Source organism: Fusarium mangiferae (assembly GCF_900044065.1).
Source record: "Fusarium mangiferae strain MRC7560 genome assembly, contig: FMAN_scaffold004, whole genome shotgun sequence".
NCBI classification, from domain to species: Eukaryota; Fungi; Ascomycota; class Sordariomycetes; order Hypocreales; family Nectriaceae; genus Fusarium; species Fusarium mangiferae.
Window position 1 is genome coordinate 2,940,768 of NW_024573924.1, and position 26,586 is coordinate 2,967,353.

A 26,586-nucleotide genomic window follows, 5' to 3' on the forward strand; every position below is an offset into this window, starting at 1 on the left:
GGAATAGCCGCCACTGAAGTCACAAAAAGAAAAGCCGAATCCAAGAGCGTTCTTCAGCATATATGTAGTGCGATAAGTCTACTAATGCTATCCAACTATGGCTCTTGGCGCCCAGATTCCACCAAACGTGACGACCTGCCCTTGGGTTATCAACAAAGGATATCCAGAAGTCGCCAGTAACGGCATATAGCTAGGCTCAAGAGAGGTTCGATACTTGCCTTGCTTAATCTCAGAAAGTTCCTAGCAAAAATTTGATGTCTTGCAGTCCGAGCGACTAATATATAATCGAACTAAGAGAGTGAGTACACGAGTAATCCGTTGGCGACAGACTGATAATGGAATCTTTTTGGCATGCGGTAACTCCTGCGCATGACTACATACACATACATTATCCTTTTCATGGTGGGAATATCACCTTTGTAAATCGTAACCTCGACGAGCCGCGTTGCGGTGACAGAGTTTCCACCGGTCGCGAGCTTAGTTGGGCATCAAGTCTAAACATTCTCTGCATATAAGGTACTTCATGAGATAGATAACCACTGTCATCTGATTTTTATATTGTCACCACCTTATCAGTTTATTACTGTGGCTAGGACTATGATGCCAAAATAGTGATCTATGAGGTCTGGTCAAAATGGAATACACATCATTTCATCCATGAAGTTCCATCGGCACTGTTGAGTTTCCGCGCCATCTCGTTGGAGAGGGATGAGTGGGACAGGAGAGGTTGGGCGATGGGCTGGTGGACGATGAGGGGTGCCTTCTACGAGAACGTGACGACGGGCGTCGTAAGGAAGGTTCGTGGGAAGTTGCCGGGTTTCCTCACTGGCATCTTGGATAACTATGAATACCTCTGAGATAAATATTATTTCGTGACAAGCGCATAAGCAGGCAGGAAGACTGGTCGGTGCAGGCTAATGAAGGGGCATGCGAGTGGTGGCATTGTATACTACGATCAAGGCTGCAAGATGATATTCGGCGTTGGAATGCATATGTGTATAAATCATGTAGAAGTATAGGAAGATCCTTTTCGAATCCGAGCTTCAGTCCTTTATGGATTTCTCTATATGTTTACCAGGATACATGCTGATACGGCCCATGGTTCCCTACAAGAGGGCGCGGTGTTGCACATTGACGTTGCCCAGCACCACCGTCTTGATCTGTAGATAATCCTCGATGCCGTACTTACTTCCCTCGCGACCAAGGCCCGAGTGTTTGACTCCGCCGAAGCTGAGCCATAATATTAGCTTCCTGCTCCTCGAAGACGACCAAAGGAAAGGGTAACGTACGGAGCAGCAGCGTCAGATACAACGCCACTATTCACTGCGACCATGCCGAACTGAAGCTGTTCCGTGATTCTCGTCGCGCGGTTCAGATCTTGTGTGAAGATGTAGGAGGCAAGGCCGACATCGCATTTGTTGGCGACCTGGATGATGGCTTCTTCTTCATCGAAGCTGAAGACTGGGGCTACGGGGCCGAAGATCTCCTCGTCTACAACGCGCATGGAGGTTTCCACGTTGCTGAGAATCGTTGGGGCGAAGAAATTGGAGCCTATTGCGATGCAGGTAAGGTCAGTGAACCTGATGTTGAGAGGAACAGCAAAATGGGCGCGATTGTGATGTATCTTACCTTGATCCTTAAGGGCTGAACCGCCGCACTCAACCTTCGCACCTCCCTGCACCGCCTCGTCCACGAGACCTTCAAGTCTTTGAACGGCCGCCGCAGAGATGAGAGGTCCATGCGTTGTCCTGGCATCAAACCCAGACCCAACCTTGAACTTCCCGACTTCCTCCCTCAGCCTCCTCAAAAACTCATCATACACTCCCTTCTGTACAAAGATGCGGTTCGAGCACACGCAAGTCTGACCCGAAGATTTGAACTTGCTCGTCACGGCTGCTTTCACAGCAACGTCAAGATCTGCATCGTCGAACACTATAAAGGGTGCATTGCCACCTAGCTCCAGACTCATCTTCTTTAGGGTACCGCTAGATTGGCTCATGAGAAGCTTGCCTACGCGGGTGGAGCCTGTGAAGGAGATTTTGCGAACAATATCGGAGGAGCAGAGGGTTTGGCCGATCGAGGGGGTGTTAGTATCTGCGGTGATGGAGTTAACGACGCCGGCTGGGAGTGAGGTGCGGGAGAGAAGAGAGAGGAGCGCATTGGCCGTAAAGGGTGTTTCGAAGGCAGGTTTCAGAATCGAGGTGCAGCCGGCGGCGAGGGCTGGAGCGAGTTTCCGAGCAATCATTGCGGCTGGGAAGTTCCATCTAGACGATGGCGTCAGTGACGTGATTGGAGCGAGGATGTGTTGGTGTTCTAAACACCATAATTGAGATTAGGGACCGATGGCAACCTACGGTGTGATGAGGCCGCATACGCCAATGGGCTCTTTCAAGGTAGAGACCCTGAAGCTCGACTGGCTGTGGGAGATGACATCGCCATAAATCCGTGGCGCCTCCTCGGCAAACCACTCGATGAAGCTCGCCGCGAAGAGAACCTCACCAGCTGCATCGGCCTTGGACTTGCCGTTCTCCGACGTAATGAGCACCGCCAGGTCGTCCTTATTCTCCAGAACCAACTCGTACCATTGTCGCAGAATCCTTGAGCGGTCCCGTCCTGTAGCTGATTTCCAGACTGGAAGAGCGGCTGAGGCGGCTTCAATGGCCCTCTCCGCATCTTCAGGGGTTGACTCAGGACATGAGCCGATGGTCGAGCCCGTCGCAGGGTCTGGGGTCAGATGTCAGTCAGTCCGTGGGAAACAGCTTTTCAACTTGGGACAAGGAACACAGTTACGATGGATATAATTGCTTACCATAAACCTTGAAAGTCTTGCCTGAGATGGAGTCTACCCACTCATTGTTGATGAAGTTCTTCTGAATGAAGAGGGAAGGGTCTCTCAGCTGGGGTACTGCGTTGGCCATATTGACAGGACTGTGTTGCGATGAGATTCCCAGAACTTTCGAATTTCCAAGAGCGACTGAAGAAGAAGTGGTGAGATACTGAGACAACTATCATCTTCGTAAAAGGATCTCGTCGTCATGAAATTCGGCCTATACGCACGCGCCTGAGATATCTAGATACATTGGGCTGGCTTCCAATTACCCACCGGCTCTGGGCCTGGGCCCCGCTGCCGAAATGTTGAAGTGGGTCTCCGGTCCCCGGAGCTGAAATAGGAAATCCGCGCCTCGCCTTGCATTGCCTCTCTCCAAACTCTAAATGTGGGGGATGATACGTTATCATCAGGTTCCTGGAAATGCGACTCAGGCCTCCGCCCCCGCCCTTATCGTGCTCGAGAACGGGAAGCTCATGCCGAAGATTGGATTGCTGCAAACAACGGCCCTATTTGTTTCGGGGTTACGTAGGGAGTCTCTCGATCTCCGCCCGTAGGGGATAAAACATTGCGTCGCCAGTGGTTACTCGAAGGAGCAAGGAATTGAGGAGCATCAGGCATCCGGACCCATGCTGTGCATGATACGTACTATACCTCCGACCTCTCCGTAAAAGTCCGTGATGGATTTTGTGGTTGAAAAGCCGCCCAAGCCATATTGATGCGCCGTCTCTGGGAGGCAAATCTTTGTTACTTCCATCAAAATATTGCCCTTTCTGCCGGGGCACTTGGACATTGCACAACCCAACTTTCCTAGACCTGACAGCCAACGTCATGTCTACAAGCACAACACAGACTGAAGAGCGAAAGCTCGATGCTACAGTCTCCTTGTTTCCTACTCAGCAATCGACAACCGTAGCGACATCAGGTAGTATCCCGGCCTCCCTAGCCACTGGCGGATACGAGTTTCCTGGCATTCCCAAGTTCACCGACATGTACAAGAAGCGCCAATGGCAGCTCGAACACATGGCCGGCGCATTCAGGGTGTTTGCCCGAAAGGGGTTCACAGAAGGCACAGCTGGACACATCTCTGTCCGTGACCCTGTCGAACCGGACACCTTTTGGATCAACCCGTAAGTAAAATAGACGCAAACTCTTCTTTTTTCCAGTGGAGTTGTTCAAGCTTGCTGATACGAGCAAATTAGCCTTGGAAAGCACTTCGGCATGCTCAAAGCCAGCGACATGGTTCGGATCAACGAAGAGGGTCAGGTCATTGGCGGTAACAGAGTAGCAGTCAATGCCGCCGGCTTCGTCATACATAGCGCCATCCACAAAGCCCGCCCTGACGTCCATGCCGCCTGTCACATGCACTCTCGCTTCGGAAAGGCGTGGTCTGCATTTGGAAAACCTGTAGATATCATCAACCAGGATGCCTGTCTCTTCCACGGCATTCAAGCAGTATACGACGACTTTGGCGGTGTTGTGCTTGGTAGGGACGAAGGGAAAAAACTGGTCGAGGCGTTGGGAGATAAGTGCAGGGTCATCTTCCTCCAAAACCACGGACTGCTGACAACCGGCGGGACGGTCGATGAGGCTGCTTACTTGTTCACCGCATTGGAGAGGACCTGTGAGGTGCAGCTTATGGTCGAGGCGGCCGGGTTGGAGAAGAAGACTGTGAGCGATGAGGCGGCCGAGTTTACCCACAAGGTGAATGCTGATCCTGTAAGTTTGCTTCCAGTTCTTGAAGAGAAAGTGACTTTGTTGAGTATATTCAAGCTAACGATATGCCATAGGAAACACTGTACACGGAGTTCCAGCCTGACTTTGAGTATGAGATTTGGAAGTCAAAAGGCGAGTTGAGCAAGGGAGAACAATTCTGTGCATAATTGAGGGTGAGATAGGCAGATAATTTAGAACACACATGCAGCCTTGCACGTCAACCTGTAACTTCTCGGATCTGTGACAACAGCTAAGATATACATCTCTATGCTGGCACTGGCAACACTAAGATGTCAGGGAACGCTCAGAGCTCACAAGAAGCTAGATACATGAAGTTTGTATCCATTGTATGATGAACTTATCTATCTATAGGGGTTGTCTTCATCGAACTTGGGCGCCCACATTCGCTTCTCCTCCAAGACCTTCAGCTGCAACCCCTTCATGATCCCATACACAACCCTCAACGTCGGCATCGCAATCCCTAGCCTCTCCCCTTCGCGCAAAGGCTCCCCCACAATACTTTCAATCTCCATCAGGTTCCCCTTCTCGCAATCTTGACACATGCTAGGTTTGAAGCCGGAGTCGATGGGATCTTGGTGGACCACGGCGTCGACAAGATCCGGTTGGAGGATGATGCCTTTGGCTTCTGCGACGGCTCGGATCTCACTTATGATGGGCAGGATCAGATCATCGATGATATGGCGGCTTATGCGCATTCGGGGAGTGTCCATGCTGAGGATGGAAGCAACAGGGTTGAAGGATGAGTTGTAAGCCAACTTTCGCCATCGATTGGCCGCGACATCCGCCTCGTACACCACATCTAGTTTGCATTCTGGGTTATATATACTCAGGTACCGTCTCGCCGCCTCTTCCGCAACCTCGCCAGGAACCTCTGGACTGAAAAAAGCCCCGATCTTCTGCTTATCTGGGTCGTCATTGTAGATCTTGCCGGGTGCTGTTTCTGTCGCACCTGTGTAAGCAACGCTGCTGATGAGCGGATTTGTGGGGAAGCGGGCAATAAGGGGCTTTTCAATGTTGATGCCATTTTGGGAGAGCACGATCGATGTATAGCCGGGAGTCACGGCCGGCGAGATTATGTCTGCGGTGGTGGGAGGGACGTCGGCGATGTTCTTGGTCGTGACGAGGATGCAGTCGAATGGAGGGACATCGCCTTTAGACACATCTGGAACAGCATTGACGACTACAGTATGAGTGAGCACTCAATTTCTTTAGAATGTGTGATGAAGGCGTAAACTAACCATGAGTTGGCCTCCATGACTTGATCTCGCCATACAGGACCGAGTCGATGTCGAAGCCATGACGCACCACAGCTTCATAGTTGGATCGCAAGACGGCAGTGACTTCGGCTTTGCCGCCTGTTTCCAGAGCGTAGGCTGACATTGTGCCGATGCCGCCGGTGCCAACTACCAAGACTCTTGACTTTGCCATGATGATGATAATAGTCGTTTGTTCACACGGTGTCAAGAGGATTCAACGAAGAAACAGGGGTATTTATTTGCAGGATAATCATGAAGAGGACGTATAATCGTATCTTCGGAAGAAAATTGCTCCTTCAGCTACAGGTCGGTATCAGTCCGGACGAAAAGGGACAGAATACGCGCGCTATGTGTTTCCTGTGTAAGTTGTAGAAGATAGTCAGTCCCCACCATGGCTCGAGAGCCGACGCATGCTACGAATACATGGGCTTTCTGATTATGCAATCTTTATCTCATATCTCTTGTTGGTAAGCAAGAAGTCAGCCTAAGGACAGGGCAAGTCTTGTCGTCACACTATCTCAATCTTATTAATCTCGAAGGTTTCTACAGGCGGCAGACAATACCTGCTTTCAGGTCTTTCACAACCTCACCGGCCGCCCGCTCACCACTACGCACCGCGCCCTCCATGTACCCCTTCCACTCGCCAGCCGTCTCTGTGCCAGCAAAATGTAGGTCTCCAGCCGGTTGTCTGAGGCTATCTCCGCCCACTGTGTCAAGAAGACCAGGCGGCAGAGCTGTGCAAGGGCATCCGAAGCCAGACCACTCATCTCCGCTCCATTCGTAGTACGTCAGCGAGACGAACAAGTCCTCGATGTTGTTGACACCGTAAAGAACTTTGAGCTGTTTGAGCAGCGCAGTCTCTTTCTCTGCTTGACTTGGAAGGGCACCCCATGCGCGGCCGTGGTCTGCTGCCATGAAGCAGGTGAGGACATGCTTGTTGCTCTGCGGAGCCGAAGTATCGCGAACAACTGCCGCAGGGCCGGTGAAGGAGTTGATGAGGCCGCACATTCCGGCTTCAACCCAGAACGGCGACTTGAACTCCATCATTGTCTTTGTGTAGTATCCGTAGGACAATGACTCGACCCACAGCTGCTTGACTGGGGGCAGCTTGGGGTAGAAGGAGATGGATCTGAGGGCAGGCCCCGGCACAGTCGTGATGACCTTGCGAGCTGAGATGACTCTTCCTGACGAGGTCTGAACGAGAATAGAGCCAGCTTCGCTGTTTTGGACGATGGACTTGACCGGCGTTGAGAGACGCACTGTATCAGCTGGGAGACTTGAAGCGAGGCCCTTGGCGAACAGCTGTGTTCCCTGTCTTACACGCAAGTACTGCCCGCCATGCTTGCGGTCAGACCGCATCTGCATCAGGCCACCTCCAGATTTGCAGTAGTTGAGAAAGTACAGAGCCGAGATGTCCTTGGGGTCCTGGCCTAACATCGCACGCGTCCAAACCGTTCCCGTAGCCAGTGCCGCTTCGCTGGCTCCTCGGGATCGGAGGTAGGCCTCGAAGGTCATAGAATCGAGGGACGTGTCTCTCGGGTTCCAGGTATCCAGAGCCTGACAGTCCCTCTCGGCCATGTCTCGGATGATCTCGACGTTCTTTTGTGATTCCTCATCGAACTTGAAGAAAAGACACCCTTGTCAGCAGGCTGCTACATTGTACACCTCTAATGAAAGGATGGAGAATACATACCTTGGGAATCTCGCCATAAGGAAATAAGGAGATCTCTCCCTTGTCATTCTGAAGCACGCAGTACCCGTCGGTGTTCTGCTCAATCAGATCGGCACCATATCTCCTGGCCAAGGCAATCATTCTGCTCTGGTTCGTATCATTGATCCAAGCAGCGCCGAGATCAATAACACCGCCAGAGGGCAGCTCCTGGCTCCAGGTCTTGCCTCCGACGCGATCACGAGCTTCCAGAACGACACACGAGAGGCCAGCGCGGATGAGCTCATGAGCGGCCGTCAAGCCCGCAAGACCAGCTCCCACAATGACCACGTCGTGCTTTTCTGAGGCTGTTGCAAGGGTAGGAGCGCGACATGGTGCTTCAACCGGCGGCAGAGCGACAGTCGCATCGATCTCAAACAGCCACTGCGGCATCGCCAGCTTAGCGACTGGCACCAGAGTCATGGCCGGCCTGTGGCCCCTCAGGAACTTCTGGATGTGCCGCGTGTGTTTCCTGTTGGCCGCATCATAGTTGACGACGTAGACGGTAAGCTTGGTGATGTTCTCGACGCGTGCACCTGCTGCGATGAGGATCTTGCGCAGATTGAGGAGCGCAAGATGAATTTGAGACTCGTAGTCGGCTGGGACGGTGCCGTCTTTGGCACTGCCGACCTGGCCGGAGACTTGGAGAGTTCGCGAAGCTGAGGAGAGAGTACCAGGAGCGAAGTAGGCACCCGAGGTGTTCTCGAGGTCGACTGTCTTGACGTTGCCCATGGTTCCGGTGTGAAGCATAGAGTAAGGAACAAACAGTGTGCTGTGCTTGAGTTGAGTTAACTTGAGCATGCCGTGTCGAGCCCTGATATTGGATACTGAGCGTCTTCATCAACAGCCCCGTCCAGAATGTCCTGTCGAATCCACTGCTTAACGAGTCACGGTCCATATCACTAGCTTCGCGTCGCAGAATTTACTGGATCAAGACAAGGGACCCCCTGTCAATTCTCGATAAGGAATCCCCAGGCGACGGTCTTCGCTTGTATATGTCCGAGCCAGCGGCTCAGGTACATGTGGGTGACGTGTAGCCCATCGCCAGGTCCTGCCTTATGGGAGTATTGGGTAGACTTATAGATATCTGCAACTTTAACCTACCGAGTCTAAACTGTGCTTAAAGGGCGCCAACTCTTGCCCCAAGCAGTGCCGGGGCGCTATCAGTACGAAGGAATGGCGCCGGGCTCCCCACTGTGGGTGGATACAACGAAGCAATGACGACACCTTAGTAGATCCAGCGGGTCTCATATCTGCATGCATCAAGAATCCAGCTTTCAATGAAGTGATGATAATGAATCTGGACTCAATTAGTCTTGCCATTGGAAAATCCAGCCCATCAACATAGGGAGATATGCATCGAAGTCGTTGGGTCTAACTTCAGTCCTTGCTGCCGGTTCGGAAGCCGACATCGGACACATGGCCCAGGCGTTTACCGTGTCTCTCCTGTATCTTCTTCGCCTGGTTTCGCCCGGTTTGTATGATGTTCGAGAACCTTGGACTGGAGTAACAAATGAATTGATGATATTTTTTCTGAACGTCGTTCCTCCTGCCTACGGAAGAATTCATCACACGCATCAAGCATTGTACTGTAGTATCCTCGAGCCAGCTTGACGCCATGGCAACGTCCTCATCACCACCTTTGACACTCCGCGAAGTCGAGCTTGCAGCCAAAACCAAGCTACCGCAGCATATATACGAGTTCTATGCCTCTGGCTCGGATGATGAGAAAGCGCTGCGTCGCAATGTTGATGCATTCAATCGGTATGGTAACCCACTAAGCCACCATGACGTAGCTCTCTCACCAAAGAAGTTCCATTCGTATCAAAGTCACATTCAGCTAACAAAAAGTTTTTAAACTCCTTACAGATTGTTGATCAGACCACGCGTTCTCATTGATGTCTCCCGCGTCGATACGTCCACCAAATTGTTCGGCTGGTCATCGCCACTTCCCATCAGCATAGCTCCAAGTGCCATGCAGAAGCTGGCTGGTGGCCAGGGAGAGTTTGATGTGGCCATGGCTGCGGCTTCTATGGGCGTCAATGTGATCTTGTCATCACAATCGACCACTTCTCTCGAGGATGTCCAGGCGGCCAGGCAAAAAGTCATGAGAGATACTGGGCGTCAAGCACCGCCACCATGGATGCAGTTGTACCTGTATGAGGACGCCAAGAAGAGCGTCAATCTGATTAGACGAGCCGAAGGTAATCAAATCTGCCTAAAATCTCCCTAAAATAAGACAATTTTAGACTAACGCCTTGCGAAGCTGCTTCATACGAAGCCTTGGTCCTCACTGTCGACACGCCTGTCCTAGGCAATAGACTCACTGAGCGACGAACCGCCGTCGTCCTACCCCCAGGCATGGGCCTCCCCAACACCGAAACCCCATCCAATTCCAACTCGAAACTCCCCAGCGTCAACCGCCTCCTCATGAACGCCAGGACCGCCACCGAAGCGGCAGACCTCCTTACTAGCGCTGGCTCTAGGATGCATAGCTCCAGCCTCACCTGGGCAAAGACCATGTCATTCCTCCGAGGGGTGACCAAGATGAAGATCATCCTCAAGGGCATCATGACGGGGGAAGACGCAGCGCTGGCAGTCGAACATGGCGCCGACGCCATCATCGTCTCAAACCATGGCGGGCGTCAGCTGAGCAATACCTGCGCAACGATCGAGGCACTTCCTGAAATTGTCGACGCCGTCAAAGGCCGTATACCAGTCATTCTGGATGGAGGGATCAGGACTGGTGCAGACGTCTTCAAGGCGCTAGCGTTAGGGGCGGACTTTGTGTCGATTGGTCGACCGGTGCTCTGGGGGCTCGCCTATGAGGGGCAAAATGGTGTGGAGTCTGTATTACACATCCTAGAGAGGGAATTTAGTCGAACGATGGCTTTGGCTGGGGTAAATAAGGTGGCTGACATCAAGAGGGATAGGCTTGCAGTTGTGACAAGGGACGGATTTGGGATTGCAAAACTGTAATGAAAGATGAGAGTGCTGTGAGGAAATGATGACAAAGTATATGAAACGAATGGGCGACAAATAGATTTCAATACTAAAACCCACTTGCACTATGGAACTTGAGCAAACGTATGATTGGATGCCAGTTACATCTGAAGGAGATCAGACCTGTCCATCTTTCAAAGTCATCTTTATATTCACATTAATATCGGATCATGTCCAGCTTTGTTCAAAGATTCAAGCTAGCACTAGGTGAGGATATGTCAAGACTGTTTTACCAACATAAACATGCTTTGATATTATTTGACAAGCAATGATCTGCTCAATCACAACGTACGCTTTGTTCCAAAGTCCAGCAGCTTTACTGAAAGAAAAGTTCGTGTTACTTAAGGCCAGCAGGAATAACGCCCCAAAGCAGTACGTCTAAGAGGAAGTAACATGCAAACTAATAACCGCTTATCCATATTACTGACAGAGATAGAACAGTCTCAGTGACCCATACCCTTGGCCCTGGCACGCTCAACATCTCGCCAGTACCTCTGCGCCGTCCACTCCCGCATCGCCTTGCCGTACCTCGTCATGATGAACAGACTCGCATTCCACACCAAGCCGATACCAGCCACCGTAAGGTACACTACCATGTAATTGGTCGCCTTCAACCAGGGTGTGACGCCAAAGTTGGTCGCAAACGACATGGTGTTCCGGATCAGCACACACGTCGTCACCATGGAGCCGGACAGCTCCATATAGCTGCCGATAGCGTAGTTCAGCGCTCCAGCTACACAGAGCGCGGCGTTCATGGCCATGAACACTTGTGTGATGACCAACACCATCCAGTGCCATTTGTATGTCACGCCGAGACCGTAGAGGATCATGGCGGTGGGAACAAGGAAGATGGAGGCGATGAATAGGTAGAGGGTGTGCTCAGGCTCGGAGATGCCGCCGTTGCGCCGGGCTAAGCGGACAGTGAGCATAGGACCAATCTTGCCACAATAGTAGCCACTAGAGCAAGGGTCTGTTAGCACTGATGAAGATGGGGAGCGAAGATGAAAGATGGCATAGTATAAGACTTACCCAACAATAGTACCGATGACACCACCAGAGTATGCTGCGGCGACGCCGGCAGTTGAGAAACCGTACTCAAGGGTGTAGATGGTGCCAATGGTGGCATTCTGGAAGCCTTGCCACACAAGACTGTTTGCTCCATACATGAGACTGGAGAGAGAGTTCTTGTTAGTTCACTTTTCATGACATGATAGCTCGTAGTATATGCAGTAACGTACCCAGCGTAGACTACTGCGGGATAAGTGAAGCCCTTGAACGGCGCGATCATGATTTCGACGAGACGATTGGGACGAGGCTTGTCCTTGATGCTGAGCTTTTGGAAGTACGTCTTGCGCGGCCACTGGATCTCAGCAGATTCACCGAGGTCAGAGGAGGTCGTGTCCAGCGTCACCGTCTTCTCCCCGTCACCGCCCTGCGTAGATGCCTGGCTTGCAAGAGCAACCCCCTGTAGTGGCAGCTGATCATGCTTCCGATCGTAATTGGTCTCTTCCATCAAGAAGAAGCAGTATATGAATCCCATAGCGTTCCAGATAGCACACCAATACAGCGTCCACTGCCAGCCCTGACCAACGTTGATGAAACCACTCAGCATGGGCGCGAGCTTGCCGCAGAGAGCAAGCGACCAGCCGTACCAGGCCATGTACTTGCCGCGCTGGTGGGTGAACCAGATATCGGCGATGGAAATCTCACAAAGGGATTCAACAGGGGAGCCAAAGAAGCCGAGGATGATACGGTTGGCGAGGTAGGGACCTGGCTCCTTGCACAAGGGGGCCGTGGCTAGGATGACGATGGTTGCAAGGAGAGAAAAGAGATAGATGGGTCGTTTGCCATATTGAAGGGCCATGGCTTGCCAAAAGATACAACCCCAGCCGTAGAAGAGGAACTGTTCACATCTGTTAGTTTGAATTCATGACGCCAGGGATTTCATCCGGGGATATTCACCATGATACCGGTTCCATTATTGATGTCTTGGAGCGACAGGTCAGTTTCCTTCCTGAGAGGCGTGACGATAGAGTAGACGGCACTCGAAGGGATTGCAATGACGATGGTGTAAAGAACAACGCAGCTAGTCTGGATGACCTTGCGCCTGAAAGTCCAGTTGAGGGGATCTTCAGGATCCAGCGACGGCTGCGGCACCAGGATGATGTCGTCCTCGCCCTCGCCGTCAGCGTGCTGACCTCTCATTTTGCCATCTGTGTCGATGAGCCTGAAGGTGCCGGGAGGAAGTTTATCGCCGGCCGCATCGGCGATTTGTTCAGCTTGGACAGCAGTCATAGTGGCGGACTCGTTGAGCAGACTTGACGGTAGCTGCTAACTCAGAGTACAAGAGCAAAAGAGAGATGAGGCAGTGTGTGTGTGAGAGAGAGAAAGAGTCTGGAGAGGCCAGATGCAAAGACAGTCTCCAAGTGAATATGACAGGAGTGTGGCCTCTCATGGACGTTTATGTAGTTGACTGGCTACGCGGTGGACTTCCATGTGGCTGATAAAGTCATGGAATCTTGAACACGCCAAACACCCGTCAAATGATAGGCATATGCTTTACGAAAGGCTTTATCCAGGTACGCATGCATCCACGTATCTTGAGTGCAATGCAGACTAAGGGCAAGTCATTCCCCGCAAGTTCTGGACGACAGCTAATCGCTCTCTATCTTGTTTTAGTGCCTATCAGCCCGGCAATCGGTATCGCGGGGATAAGGCGACGAGGGGCTTTCGCGCTAGTATATCGCGTCTACAGGATGAAGTAAAAGTTGGCGAAGAGTACTGTCGGAAATGGCAAAAAGGGGCAGAGGTGCTCTGCTTCAATTGGTAAATGCTGACAGGGGCGGAGGAACCACGCATGGCTGTGGATGCGGGGCCAGTATACATAGTTGAGTCCGGGGTGCATTGGGGGATGATGATAATGCGATTGGTTTTATTGGTTCTGGAGAAGGGTTTAGTGGATCAAATTGATACGGAACAGCCCGAGGGCTTTGACTGGTTTCTGGGGGTGGTGGGCCCGAAGATAGCACGCTGCATGGATGGATGCTGATCCCGCGATCGGAGGCATTGCGTCGGCTTACCCTAGGTATTAAGGAATATTTATCGAATTGGGACATAACATAACACCCAAAAATGACTTGTGGAACTTAGCGAGATGGACGGATGAATTCATTCTCTTTGACTGATTCTACTATTGACTATCGATTTTCTTAGACACCGAGTGACCTGGCAAACCGTGGTGTTATTCCCTATGAGGTAAGAGATCTGGCCAAGAGAGACACTATGCACGAATCAGACAGATGCATTGTGAATACAGAGTTCGAGTAGCCATCAGCAGCAATGTTATCGACTCCAATATACCAAAGGACAGATCAAACAATTCCAAGTCTACCAATATCCTTTCCCCTTCGTCCATTGGCATCACTTCCGCCCCATAGCACGCTCAATCTCCTCCAGCGCAGCCAAAACCTTCTCCTCTTCCTGTCTCCTCCCCACAACCTGCAAATTCACCGGGCTTCCCTTCATCTTCTCCCCATCGTACATCTCCCATACAAACCTGTCCATGTCGTTCTTCGGCACGTACCCCTCGTCCCTGACATCAACGGCAGGGTCAACCTTGGTCACGGGGAACACGGCGCCCGGGTAGTCTAGGAGATTCCACTGTGAGGTGTAGCCCCAGTAGCGGGATTGCTCGTGGGGAGGCGCGCTGCCAAAGGATGGAGGGCAGAGGATCACGTCGACCTCGCGGGAGGTAGGCGTGGCGGTGGCGGACCATGCTTTGCAGTACATGGCGCGGTAGGAGTCTCGCTCGCGATTAAGCTGTGTGAAAAAAAAAAAAAAAATGTTAGTCCGAGAGACCAGCTGAGCAACCAACGCTCCGGGGAAACTGCATCACTTACCTCCATCATCTCGGTACATGTCCGGTTCTTTGCTGACGCTTGCTCGTGGAGAATATGCTTGGTGAGTGGCAACGCCGGCTCTCCCGTCTCCTCCAAGATATCGAGCATCTCCTTACCCCCGTCCGGCCAATATAAAGCCGACACAATCTCCCAAGCCTTGCCGTGATCCAACCCCTCGCAGTTCCAATCCACAACCTCCATCCCTGCCTTCCTACACGCAGCCGCCACCTCCCTCAGCGCCCTCGTCATAGGCGGATGCGGCATCACCACGCCATCCCACCACTGCAGGGCGATTTTAGGTGGGGTTATGAACTTGTAGGGTGTCCAGTCTTTGAAGGTAAGGAGGGGATCTACACGCCAGGGTTTCGCGGCCAGGGCGACGCGCATGAGGAGCTCGAGGCCGTCGCGGCTTACTGCCATGGGGCCAGGGCAGCCAGCAATGGTATCACGGCCCAGGTAGGCGGCTCGAAGGCCGGAAGTTGAGATTCTCTTCGTTGAAGGTCTGGGCATGGTCAGCCGTGGGGGTGTCCTAACAAGGCAGATTTGGGAGGTGACTTACTTGAACCCGTAGATACCAGTATTGGAAGCAGGGAGTCGGATGCTGCCACCAATATCACCACCAATACCCTTCCAGAGAGTCAGCCTCACGACAATACAAGGGCAAGGATTCGTCGAAAAGCCAGCTCACTCACCAACAAACTTCCCCTCATACCCAGTAACGCCGACTCTCCTCCCGAACTCCCTCCAGGTGTCAACTCCCTGTTCAACGGGTGCACCGTCCTTCCATACACGTTACTCTCAGTCTCCAGATGCATGATTGCCTGCGGCTGTGTCGTCCTGGCGAAGAAGACGCAGCCCTCGGCCCACAGGCTGTCGAACAGGAGGTTTGAGCCGTGGGGCTTACCGACCCAGGCAGCGAAGGAGGCGTTAGACGTGACATTTTCGCCGATCATACCAAGGTGTTCCTTTGTCGAGATAGGCAGGCCAAAGAGGGCACCCTGGGGGGAGGGTAAAGAGTCTAGGTGTTTAGCACGGGCGATAGCTTGATCCCAGAGGAGCTCAGTAACGCAATTTGTCTGGAGTTCCCCCCGTCGTCAGCTTCCATTACATCATTCTCGTGTAGACTTTCGATATGGCAGAACATACCGTAGCCTGGGCCAGCGCTGCTCTTCTCAAGAAAGCTCGCGTGACTTCTTCAACCGAAATCTTCCTCTCCCGAAGAACCTGAAGCAGCTCGGTGACGGTGTAACTTTCTGTGATGTCAATCTCCCGCGGGGTGAGGACCTGAGGCACCAGCTCCAGAGAGTTCTTTGGCAGCTGTTCGGCAGCCGGTACACCCTTCAACGGCGGCTCGACCTTGGCGAGAGAGGCATCGCGATGGGCTCTTGCCTCAGCGGCCTTTTGCTGCCATAATGGAATCCCCTTGACAGCCATGGTTGGATTGGGTTGTTGTTTGAGCTGTGGTATTGTACGATTGGCTGCGCCTGTATGTAATACGGGTTGGAAACCCTGTCGTCGTTGTCGTTGTTATTCAGGAATAAGGAGAAGAAGCAGGAAGAAAGTCTTCAGCCACGATGCAAGTCAAAATATCAGGAAAGGACACATGATTGTTGTTGATTGAGTTAAGTTGGCTGCATCACCTAAATGGTCCGTTGGCATGCGATGGCGCCCATCACCGCAGATACAGATCCATCTCAGAGCTCTAGTATGCGAGCTAATCGTGACCAACGGCCTCCACTCGTAACGGGAAGTAGATAGCGGATACGGTTCACATAGTTTCCTTGATTTACTACTGAAGGCTAGCAGGCTTAGCGCCTCCGTAGTCAAGCGTGCAGTGGATGGTTGGAGGCAGATCACCCCATTTCGGGCTGCGTTCTCCGCAACTTATCAGCACAAATCTGACTCGCGCCCCAGAATCCCCTCCTTGCAACGATAAGCGTCTGCATTAGCAGCCAATCTGTAGAACATTGGACGATAAGGATGGCCCATCCAAGTCAATCAAGGCGGGGAAGCCTCTGAGTCTTGTCGACTTATCAGCTCGTTTCCGTTTGTGTCAATTCCATCTACATATTGGGTGGGGAGGGCCCCAGTGGTCCTCAATTGCTCCGCAATAACCAACCGCCTTGAACTTCCTCTCTCAAGTTCCCCCCTCTGCTGATCGCCAGCATCCACAGAGACTGTCCGTGTCGTTGTCGGCAGCACTTTCGCCATTTGGTAACAGTCTGAGCCAGAGAGGCTGGAGAGCCATGGATCAAGCATCCCTGCGCAAAAGACGTCCCAAGAGTTTCGCGGGGTGCTGGACATGTCGCGCGCGAAAAGTCAAGTGCGATGAGACCCGGCCGAGGTGTGTGCAGTGCAGCCTCAAGCAGCTTTGCTGTGAGGGCTACGAGGTCAGGCTGCGATGGATGCCTTTGGAAGCTGAATCTCACGGATATCGCCATGATGGGAGTAGGCAATCTGAGGATGACATAGAACTCGGCCAGCAAAGATTTCAGCGAAGTCTTGTCATTTGCGGTAAGTGCTCACACGTGCACGCGACTATGGTAGTCTAAAGAGTACATTTCATCATGAAGGCTGACCATAGTTGATTCACAGATGAGAATGTAGAATCTCCCCTTCAGCTATCAGAACTCGATGATATCTTTAGCCAGATCGACAGCTTCCAGGGCCAAAAGGATCAGTCACACCACAGCCAGCTTTTCTTGTCCAGTTTCGGCGTTTTTGACCCATCCTATACTGAACAAGGCTATCATGATGACGGCACATTGCCGTTCTACGCCACGGCACCGCCTCCGGATGATACTCCGCCGTCTTTATCTAGCAATTCTTTCGCTGACTCTTGGGAGCCGGACTCGAGTCACGAGGAATATCTTCCGCATGCATCCATCCCTGGATTCACCCTGACTGGTTTTGGGGCCCTTCTTCATGCTCATGAGGCCTCCGCGAGTCTCACGTCACATCAAGAGGGCACAGCCATTACTCTTGAAGATAGCATTCAAGATAACACAGCTGTTATCTTTCGAGATCGGCCACCCGAGAGTCCCGCTACTTCAATAACAACAGCGCCTCCTGAGAGATTCAACTACTACACCTCATCCCCCCAGTGCCCTCAGCAACAAGACGACCGCGCACTTTGGTGGAAAGACACCTCCAACACCATCATCCACAACCCCTCGCCCCTCCCCCTGCCCACCCTCGAACGCTTCCTCCTCAACCACTACGTCCACCGCGTCGTCCACCTCTTCTGTGTCATCTCCTACGAGAAATCACCCTGGAAGACCATCCACCTCCCTCGCGTCCTACAGTCCGCCGGCCAGCTGAGTCTGTACGGCTCCACGACAAAGGTCAGGGAGGCATTGCGGAACGCACTGCTGAGCATCAGCGCGTTCTACCTGGCGAATGATAACCGTGAGAGAGGGTGTGAGAAGGAAGGGGATAGGTGGGAGGAGGATGCGGTGACGTTTAGGGGCAGGGCGATCAAGTTGTTGAAGGAAACGGTGGAGGGGTCGACGCCACAGTCGAGGCCCAAGTATAAGGAGCTGCTGGCTACGATGCTGTCACAAATCACCATCAATGTGAGTTGCCTTTGCGCGCTGGATGAACTGGATCATGTTGTCACATATACTAATTTCAAGGGGGGTACAGGTCATGTCTGGAGACACGAGCACCTGTGGCATCCATCTAGACGGCGCCTTCCGCTTCATGAACCACGTCAAAGCCACCAAGTCCACGTATTCCTCCAAAGCTCGCTCCCTTCACCGCATATACTTCTACCTCCGCGTCATCTACGACAGTACAGCCTGCAGGAACTCTTGCGACTACAACGATGGATCTCCACCCTCTCCCGAGGCCGACTTTGGCACTGCCCTATCCGTCAGTCTACTGGACAAAGTCGAAGATGAAGGCGTAGGTCCGGGGAACTCGAAGTCAGTGCTTAACCACGTCACTGCCCCAAAGGCCCAGCAAGTAGGCGAGTATGAATGCGTTTACGGTGTTCCTCAGGCCCTTCTCATCCTCCTTGCGCGAACAACCGAGCTCATCGACCAAGTCACCACGTCCCGCCAACGACAACCAAACAGCCCATCAACTGACTTCTCCGACCAATGTGACCAACTCGAATCCGACATCATCGACTGGGAACCCGCCTCGTCCTCTACCTCCGACTCAGACACAACTCCCAGCGCACTCATTATCCAGAAAACCACCCTCGCCTTCCACTCCGCCCTCATAATCTACTTTGCGCAACACATCCGCCACCTGCACCACAACTACCTCCGTACCCACATCCTCCTCGTCCTATCCTCCATAGAAGCCATTGAGGCCATCAAGTCTGAGAAGAACATCTTCTCTGCCCCTTTGTACTGGCCAGCGTTTATAGCGGGGAGTGAGGCCTTCGAGAAGGGTCTGCAGGATAGATTCAGGGGGTGGTATAGGAAGGTCGAGGGGTATAGGTTAGCAAGCGTAAGGAGTGGGATTGATGTGTTGAGAGAGGTCTGGAAGAGGGGGCCAGGAGGAGGGAAGGGGACGAGTCATTGGAGGAGGGTGGTGCAGGACACTGGCGCGAGGCTGATGCTAAGCTAACCATACACTACCGTTGGCTTTGCGAACAATCAACGGCACTACGGCTGTTTGGTTCAATACAAGAAAACTTTTCCCTACCCGGTGTAACCTCGCTCCACGCCAGTCGTTGAGCCCGCCGCTTTGAGATTTTAGATTTGCACTGCGTCAAAGTTTCTTGGGTCAGCCGAGCTGGAAAAGTGAGACAACGCTTCCGTATCTCCGACTATCTTCCTGACTACTTCGAAATCAGACAGATTGAAATCATAGGTTACTAGTGAGGTGTCAAAGTTTTTCTGTGAAGTGGTGCATATGACCAAAAACGGAAAGCAATTCACTGTGGCTCCAGTTGGGACCATTACGTAGATACCACGAACCAGCTACAACTTTCATTTTCTTTACATTCTAAAAGTTCATCTCGAGAATCTCTAGAGTGTAAAAAGCATTGTCGCCAGTGCTATTTGAACAAGCAGGACATGCTCACAGATAACAGCATCTAGGGTAGCCTTACCTAGTGACAACCTGGTAAGGCCCGAGATTGATCAACAAAGGATTATCCGCAGTCACTGCGTACAACGATCGAGCCGTGACAGAGCGCCATCGTGCCTCAGTTAACTAAACCAAGACTGCAGCTGACATATATGCGAAAGTTAACGGCATCGGCTTGCTTTCGCAACTTGGGCTAAACAGTTACTCTAGATACAGTTCCCATACCACATTTATTACCTTATTATCGACTTTCACCTCCTGAGATGGTGATAGGGCCAGCCGCTTCGACGATACCTGCATATTGAGGCCACCATTTCGTCGTCACCCATATTCCAACACACTCATCACTGAACTCCGAACTCTCGTCCCGACACTCCCGTGAACCTCTCTTACTTTGATTGAATTCGAAGACTTGGTAATCTGATGATGCCTTCTGTCGTGGTTGATAGGACAAACCAGAAGGCGAAAGGGAGTTTACCCTGCCGGTGCTTGTATAGAACTAACGGCTCGTAAGAAACTTCGAGTATCAGACCGAAAATGGTCGTGTCATGCTTACCACTACTTCACTTTTCTCTTCCCAAAGTTGTAAATCCATGCAGGTTATCCATTCATCGCTGCTAAGACTAAAGGAAACCTTGACACCATCTGCGGATCCTGCAGTCCTGGATACCTGGCCAGTACCGTAATCGAAGATGAAACCAGAGAGCTTTCCAGAGCTGGGACAAAAGGCGGCGTGAATTCTCGAGACTGTACATAAGCTGCCTTGTTCGTCCTCAGCCTGCCAAGTCAGTTAGTCTGGTGCGCGACAGTTTGGCCACATGTGCGTCATGATGCTCAAAGTCAGAGAAGTCCGTGGGAAGTGCTCTGAAGGCTCTGTGAGAACATAAGTGTAATCGCATTCGCGATTGAAGGTCCAGGCTAGGCCCATCTTTTAGAATGTCAGAATCGAGTCCGGTAATCTTCTTGACCGTGGTGTCCTTACCAGTCGCTCGTAGGGATTCTCCGTAAACGAGTACAGGAGCATCTTTTGTTTATCTCCAAGGACAATCTCCATGTCTCTTTGTCCAAGTCCTGTTTTAGTGATCTTGATCCCGGTGATCCTCCCTGCATTCTCTCTCGAACTGCTGCTTGCAAAAGATTCTTGCCGCTGCCAGAAGGTGAAGCTACATATCCTTTCACCTTGCTCTAGTGAAAGGTAGCCAACTTCACAATCCCACTGGCCGATGTAAACAGGATACGCTGAACCCCAGAACTCGAAGCAGAGTCCGGCAATGTGATCGAGCCCCCGCGTTCGTCCTGGTAGACCTTTTGACACACCTATGCGCCGTACTCCGGATAGGATGACAGAGGAAAAGCAGCCCTCGGAGCGCTGTAGAGATCTGGGTGCCATTTCCAGTCTGTCTTTATCCATTTTGAAACCATGTGGATTACAGTGTTCCACACCGGTAGCTGTGCAGGGTGATTTCGAGGGATTAGCAGCTGAATCAGTCACGTACTGTACACCTAGTGATTGGAGTACCCCTGAACGCAGCTATAATGGTTGTTGACTGATCAGTCATGTGGATATGAAGACATTCAAACCAAAATTGCTACCTACCTGAACTCTGGCAAGTACTGCGGAAATGGACATCCCGGCAGGCGGGATAATTGTTTGCCATGAATGCTCGGCTTCTTCACCCGAGGAACACGTCCTCCCGAATTCCAAAATCCGGTCATGGGTGGTTCTTAGCTATGAAATGCGTCAGATAGATTATTTTTCGTCTATAGTTAGTTGTTAAAGACTGTTAAAGACTATACCTTAATCGCACTGATGTTCTCAGTCTCTGAGGACGCGTCCGGCGCGAACTCTAGAGAAACAATCCTTTCGCCTCCGGGTCCGTTTATATAAGAGGATTGCCCAATACAAGTAGAACGGTCACTTGTAGTATTTATGATTGTCCTTGTACCGTAACTCTTGGTACGGCCATCTGCATAGGAAAAGACAAACCCTCTGAAGGAGCCGTGCTGGTCATCGTGTAAAGCAGTGATTCGGCTGAGACGTGAAATAAGGGCTCCTCCAGGGCCCCCGAAGTCCATATTCAAAAGATATAGCTGGTTGACTGTCTGCTTATCTTTGGCTGCAGAGGGATGAATGGCTCCATACACGGAGGTGTCTGGCTCGTAGGGATGCCAAAGCCCAGACATAGTACCTGATACTTTCGTTGCAGCAACTTGCGTGTCTGTGCTTTCTATCCCTTCTTCGAGGGCCTGAAATGATACAAATTTGCATACCTGAATGTCTTGTTAGCCAGATACTGAGTTACAGAGAGGCCCCAGCTTACATCGAAACCGATTATTGCGCCGCACAACCGGGATTTAAATTTCGGCTTCAAAGTTCCTAGTCCAACACCGTCAGGAACGTCAGTTACAACACCTATGTTCTTCCAAGCAATGGCATCGGTCCCATCGTCGATACAAAAACCTAGACCAGTTATACCAGTTGCAGAGGCGGCGACCCGCATCTCAGTCAAGCGATGGCTTGCACCGAGATGTAAGTCAACTTCTGAATGAGGTACGATGTAACCAACACGAGAGATCTCTTTGAAGCTGCTCCCGTGGCTCCGTTTAGAGACTCTCATACCGGATACGTAATATGCCCCGTCAAACAGAATGCGTGACACGGATATCCTCGATTCGATTCCCAGGTTTCTCTGACCGAAGACAATGTACTGATATCCAAAGCACCGTGCACCCATCTCGCTTGGAAGAGAATCATGAGCATCTTCTATTGTCGGGGTCCGTACAAATTGCCCGAGCTCGTAGGGTTCCGAAACCACATCATGCTCTACGCTTTGGCGGTCCTGAAGACATAGGTTTTGGTCAAGAAGTGGCATCAACGGTCTAGCCACAACATCGAGGCATAGCCAAATTCGGCGGCGGTTGCGCGTGTGACCAGTTTCTGTCTCGTCGCGTAAATTACGCTTCAAGTCAAAGTAAAGTTTTCGCCAGTTGATCTGGGAGTTTGGTTGTCGGTAAAGCTCGTGATCGAATGGAAAGAACCCCATCTCTTTATCAACCGAAAAGCGGCTTTTCCAGAAGTGCTGCGGGAGATGGTCAGTTCTAGTCAGCTTCGATACAAACTTTGATGAAAGTCGCAAGTTGCAAAGGTCTGTTGATTCCGCCTTGGCGATTACCAATTGAACGATTTCGGGTGAAAGTCTTGCGAATATATCGTCAGAAACCTGAAAGTCAGATGTGGTGTGAAGCGGTACGGAAACATCTTTGGGTGCCTGGACTGCAGAACCAAGAGTGAGTGTGCTAGGGTCGGCCAGAAAGAAGCTCCGAGGCCCAGACAGATTCAAGGGTGACGTCCAGAATTTTAGGGCACCACCAAAATCATGGTTTGGGCAAGGAACTTTGAAGCGGTCATACGGCAGACAGTAGAGAAGCCGGAATAGAAGTTCTGCGATACGTTGCGGCTCAGTCTGGCTATCTCTCGACAAGGAAACCTTTCGGAGTAACAGCTGCCAGCAGGTTTCGTGAAAAACAAATGTCCATGTCCCAGTCGGTGGCGAATAGTTCAAGTAATGCCATGCCAATTCATGTTCTAGGCTCATATAAGATGCATCATGGTCGCTGCTAGCCAAAAGAGCACTGCCATCGAAATAGCCAACACCGGTGAAGGTCACCGTTGACAATGCTCCATGAGACGAGACCGTGACGGAGTGAGCATCTGGATCAATCGGAATAAGACTTGCACTAACCTGCCCGGATTTCTTGCTTCCAATCGAGTCGCTTAGGAGGGTTACCTGGTAGCGAAGATTGGCATGGCACAAGGATGACTCCACAGAGAACACAGAACTGGTGCATGATTAGCTCGAAATCGTATTCTCCACCACCTTGCTCTGCCGACCATCTAGGTTTCAGTTTCTGCCGACACCGGTCACAGTATGAGATGAAGGGATAAGAATGAAAACAAATGCTGCAAGTTGTTGGTACGTAGTCAGTGATTGTCAAGCTGACTGGCTGCCTGCAGAAAGCTTTGGGGCAGAGGTGGTAATGCCTGAGGCAGAAAACGCACTATCTCTGTGTCCCATTCACCCTGCCCGACTGGACGTCGATGGTGATGGGGATCGCCATAAACTCGAGACGATGTTGGACGATGTTGGGACTCAGGGATGGAATCTAGCACAACTTAGTACTTCAGCGTTTTCTTTAGTCATATGATTGAGGAAATCTTATTATCATTTAATATTACATGTATCCTTATCCCAGCTACAAATAGCTGTCTCAAGGATATTTACATACAGCAACCGGAATTGGATAATTTATGCTATGGACATAATGCAATCCTGAGACGTTTTTCTGGGGAAGGAAGAATAAACAAAAAAAGAGAAAGAGTTATAAGTATTATGATACTTCAATAAAATCACACCGATATTATCATTTAAGAAATAGCTTCCTTGAGCCAAGACCTGCTTTATGTGGACTTCTTATTGTCTACTCGCCCTAGGCTACATTAGGTAGGGCAGGGGTCATGGAGATCCACAGCAGTGTTCGCGCTGTAGAAGCACCTCGTCGGCGCTCAATAGTCTGACAGCTGGATTTGTTGCATACCGTACAATGTTATGTACCTACATAACAGCTTGACGTGTAAGTTTCTTTTTCGCATCCGACAGGGAGGTTCAACTGTATATTCTTTTCCGTCTCTCCACTTGGGAATATGTTTAAGCTTGTCTCTCGCTTGAGTTTAAAATTGACACCTCGCTTCTGACAGTTTAAACCCGCTAGTTCCGAACTATTGAACAGACTATCGATTCTCATTTAAAAAAAGAATCATGAGCTGAGAATTACAAGCGAGGCTAAGGAGTATACCACTATGAAGATGCTTCTCGTTCCGTTTTCTGTTTTTTTCCCCTTCTTCATCTGCTTTTAGGCTGCTGCTTTGTACCTCTCCCCGTCGGTCTTTACAGTTTTCGCTCGTTGCAAGTCTCTCGTTAAAAACCATGCATTTCAAAGGGATTTCGTCAGTGGCTCTGAGCTTGCTAGTGGCGCAGTCGGCCGTTGCAAGCCCGTGTAAACCGGCTCCCTCCCGTGCGGGTAAGTTCAAGCCAATATTGCGTTGGCTAAGCTAGTGCCAAGCCACTGGGAATAACTTCATTGACAGATGAAATGTCTTACTAATTGTGATTAGGCTCAACTGTGTTGACTACTGCCCCAGAGTCTATGATATCTATCTCTGCACCGTCTTCTACAGGTTCTGAAACTATTGTCTTAGAGACAACCTCGACCGAGAGTGAGGCTGTTACTACCGTGGAGACGAGTGTCGCAGGTGCTGTTACAACCACTGCGGTTACTATCGATACATCCACTACCAGCCCGAAATCATCTACAGAGATTGAAGCTTCTTCAAATGCGATTGGGACAAGTACCCTCGCCATTGAGGCTACGACTGTAGCCGAAGGCAGCACTTCTATGGTTGATGATACTACGACTATTGCTGTCTCCTCAACTGCCGAAAGCGCCACCACCACCGAAACAACTAAGGGTGAGGCAATCGCTGAAACCTCAGCTGCTATTGACACCACCACAACTATCCCAAAGACAACAACAGGGGCTGAAATTACGACTAGTGCCGTTGGTGCGGCTACTACCTCAGCTGAAACATCATCTGCATTTACATATGGCACGACAGTCGATGTCGATGAGAGCACGGTATTAGCATCTGAGGATGTTACAACAACATCCATGACCAAGGAAACAGCTACGTCCGTCTCTGTGGATAGCACGACGACCGCTGAGGGGGTTTCAGCGACTACCGATGGCACCACCTCCTCTGACCGCAAAACAACAACACAGGATGCTACTACCCTGGTCGAAAGCAGCACTATAACTTCTGATGACAGAACCACTACCATTGCAACTTCATCCGAAGTCATTACTGCTACAAAGTCTGACGACGTCGCGAGCACAAATCAGGACACTACGACTACTTCGGTGGCTCCCTCTGAGAGCGGCACCGTAACTACCACTATCTCATCGGAATACAGCACTAAAACGCCCGATGCTAGCACAACAACAGGAACTGATGGGATTGCGCTCACTACCACGGCTTCATCCGAAGACAGCAGTACGGCGACCAAGGATAGCACAACTGTCATGACTACTTCATCAGAGGGTAGTACAGAAACATCTGGACTGGGACTGGGCACAACAACTTCTGGTGACAGGACTACTACTGTCACACCGTCATCTGATGAGAGCGCTACCGCCATTGTTACTTCATCAAAGGAGAGCAGTGGATCAACTGATGGGACGACTACTACAGCTGCTGCTGCGGAGAGCAGCACTACGAGTTCTACAGAAAGTACTACAACAGCTGAACAGAGCACAACGGCTGAAGAAAGCACAACGCCTAAACAAAGTACAACGGTTGAACAGAGCACTACAACGACTGATGAGATTACCACCACTACTAGCGAGACAACCACCGCAGCCGGCACAACCACCACTGGCTGTCCTCCTCCAACCACCGTCCTCGCAAACCCTACTCCTTTATTCACCTCAGGAGATTTCCACATGGATGAATACGACACCGTTCACCTCCCTTTCCCAGTCGGCATATATGGACACCTCTCAGACACAGTGTATATTAGTACAATCGGGATGTTGACCCTTGAAGCTCCAGAGAACTTCTACATAGGGAACTACGAACTGCCCTTTACTACCTACTACCCATCGGTGGCTATCTTCCCATACTGGATCGAGTATATGTATATCATGTCCTCTGTTTGCAACTCAGGCATCTCATATGAGGTTCACCAAACGTCCAGGGGCCAGACGTTCACTGTTGAGTACACCATGGCTGTGCTACGTGATGATGCTTCGACACCAACGATTCACTTCACTGTTAGCTTGTATAAAGATCATCCCGGGGTGGTGAGATTCGTGTACTATCGCACTTATGCTGCTGACCACCCGACTATTGGTGTTCAAGCTGGCGACGAGTCTTACTCGCAGTACTCTTTTGGCATAGCAATGCCAGAGAACTCGTACGTCGAGATTGATACCAGCAGCGGAGATGCTTTCACGAGTAGTGGCCAGCTGTGATGGGTACGAAGTTTTTGCATT

General features: G+C 51.1%; 10 protein-coding genes across 10 annotated transcripts; 4 read left to right on the top strand and 6 right to left on the bottom strand.

The window, feature by feature from the left end:
- Positions 1-1,106: 1,106 nt before the first annotated feature.
- Positions 1,107-2,918, bottom strand: FMAN_09525 (putative UGA2-succinate semialdehyde dehydrogenase; the record flags this gene model as incomplete). The annotated part of the gene is made up of 5 exons (XM_041830379.1): positions 1,107-1,230; positions 1,290-1,551; positions 1,630-2,264; positions 2,355-2,724; positions 2,810-2,918. 5 exons carry the CDS (start codon positions 2,916-2,918, stop codon positions 1,107-1,109), a joined length of 1,500 nt encoding a protein of 499 aa, XP_041681048.1.
- Positions 2,919-3,658: 740 nt separating this feature from the next.
- Positions 3,659-4,710, top strand: FMAN_09526 (uncharacterized protein; the record flags this gene model as incomplete). Its single annotated transcript, XM_041830380.1, has 3 exons — positions 3,659-3,957; positions 4,030-4,546; positions 4,618-4,710. The coding sequence occupies 3 exons, from the start codon at positions 3,659-3,661 to the stop codon at positions 4,708-4,710; spliced, it is 909 nt and encodes a 302-aa protein (XP_041681049.1).
- A 195-nt stretch (positions 4,711-4,905) lies between these two features.
- FMAN_09527 (uncharacterized protein) lies at positions 4,906-5,944 on the bottom strand (the record flags this gene model as incomplete). Its single annotated transcript, XM_041830381.1, has 2 exons — positions 4,906-5,744; positions 5,803-5,944. The coding sequence occupies 2 exons, from the start codon at positions 5,942-5,944 to the stop codon at positions 4,906-4,908; spliced, it is 981 nt and encodes a 326-aa protein (XP_041681050.1).
- Positions 5,945-6,363: 419 nt separating this feature from the next.
- On the bottom strand, positions 6,364-8,260 carry FMAN_09528 (uncharacterized protein; the record flags this gene model as incomplete). Its single annotated transcript, XM_041830382.1, has 2 exons — positions 6,364-7,440; positions 7,514-8,260. The coding sequence occupies 2 exons, from the start codon at positions 8,258-8,260 to the stop codon at positions 6,364-6,366; spliced, it is 1,824 nt and encodes a 607-aa protein (XP_041681051.1).
- An 886-nt stretch (positions 8,261-9,146) lies between these two features.
- FMAN_09529 (putative L-lactate dehydrogenase (cytochrome)) lies at positions 9,147-10,507 on the top strand (the record flags this gene model as incomplete). The annotated part of the gene is made up of 3 exons (XM_041830383.1): positions 9,147-9,292; positions 9,398-9,732; positions 9,795-10,507. The coding sequence occupies 3 exons, from the start codon at positions 9,147-9,149 to the stop codon at positions 10,505-10,507; spliced, it is 1,194 nt and encodes a 397-aa protein (XP_041681052.1).
- A 467-nt stretch (positions 10,508-10,974) lies between these two features.
- Positions 10,975-12,826, bottom strand: FMAN_09530 (uncharacterized protein; the record flags this gene model as incomplete). Its single annotated transcript, XM_041830384.1, has 4 exons — positions 10,975-11,488; positions 11,561-11,701; positions 11,770-12,434; positions 12,494-12,826. The coding sequence occupies 4 exons, from the start codon at positions 12,824-12,826 to the stop codon at positions 10,975-10,977; spliced, it is 1,653 nt and encodes a 550-aa protein (XP_041681053.1).
- Positions 12,827-13,951: 1,125 nt separating this feature from the next.
- On the bottom strand, positions 13,952-15,864 carry FMAN_09531 (uncharacterized protein; the record flags this gene model as incomplete). Its single annotated transcript, XM_041830385.1, has 5 exons — positions 13,952-14,350; positions 14,431-14,932; positions 14,990-15,057; positions 15,123-15,506; positions 15,577-15,864. The coding sequence occupies 5 exons, from the start codon at positions 15,862-15,864 to the stop codon at positions 13,952-13,954; spliced, it is 1,641 nt and encodes a 546-aa protein (XP_041681054.1).
- An 812-nt stretch (positions 15,865-16,676) lies between these two features.
- Positions 16,677-19,011, top strand: FMAN_09532 (ARG81-Transcription factor involved in arginine metabolism; the record flags this gene model as incomplete). The annotated part of the gene is made up of 3 exons (XM_041830387.1): positions 16,677-16,944; positions 17,026-18,005; positions 18,076-19,011. 3 exons carry the CDS (start codon positions 16,677-16,679, stop codon positions 19,009-19,011), a joined length of 2,184 nt encoding a protein of 727 aa, XP_041681055.1.
- Positions 19,012-20,076: 1,065 nt separating this feature from the next.
- Positions 20,077-23,072, bottom strand: FMAN_09533 (uncharacterized protein; the record flags this gene model as incomplete). Its single annotated transcript, XM_041830388.1, has 6 exons — positions 20,077-20,254; positions 20,301-20,404; positions 20,459-21,007; positions 21,074-21,205; positions 21,274-21,747; positions 21,798-23,072. The coding sequence occupies 6 exons, from the start codon at positions 23,070-23,072 to the stop codon at positions 20,077-20,079; spliced, it is 2,712 nt and encodes a 903-aa protein (XP_041681056.1).
- Positions 23,073-24,461: 1,389 nt separating this feature from the next.
- FMAN_09534 (uncharacterized protein) lies at positions 24,462-26,565 on the top strand (the record flags this gene model as incomplete). Its single annotated transcript, XM_041830389.1, has 2 exons — positions 24,462-24,555; positions 24,650-26,565. 2 exons carry the CDS (start codon positions 24,462-24,464, stop codon positions 26,563-26,565), a joined length of 2,010 nt encoding a protein of 669 aa, XP_041681057.1.
- Between the last annotated feature and the right edge of the window lie 21 nt (positions 26,566-26,586).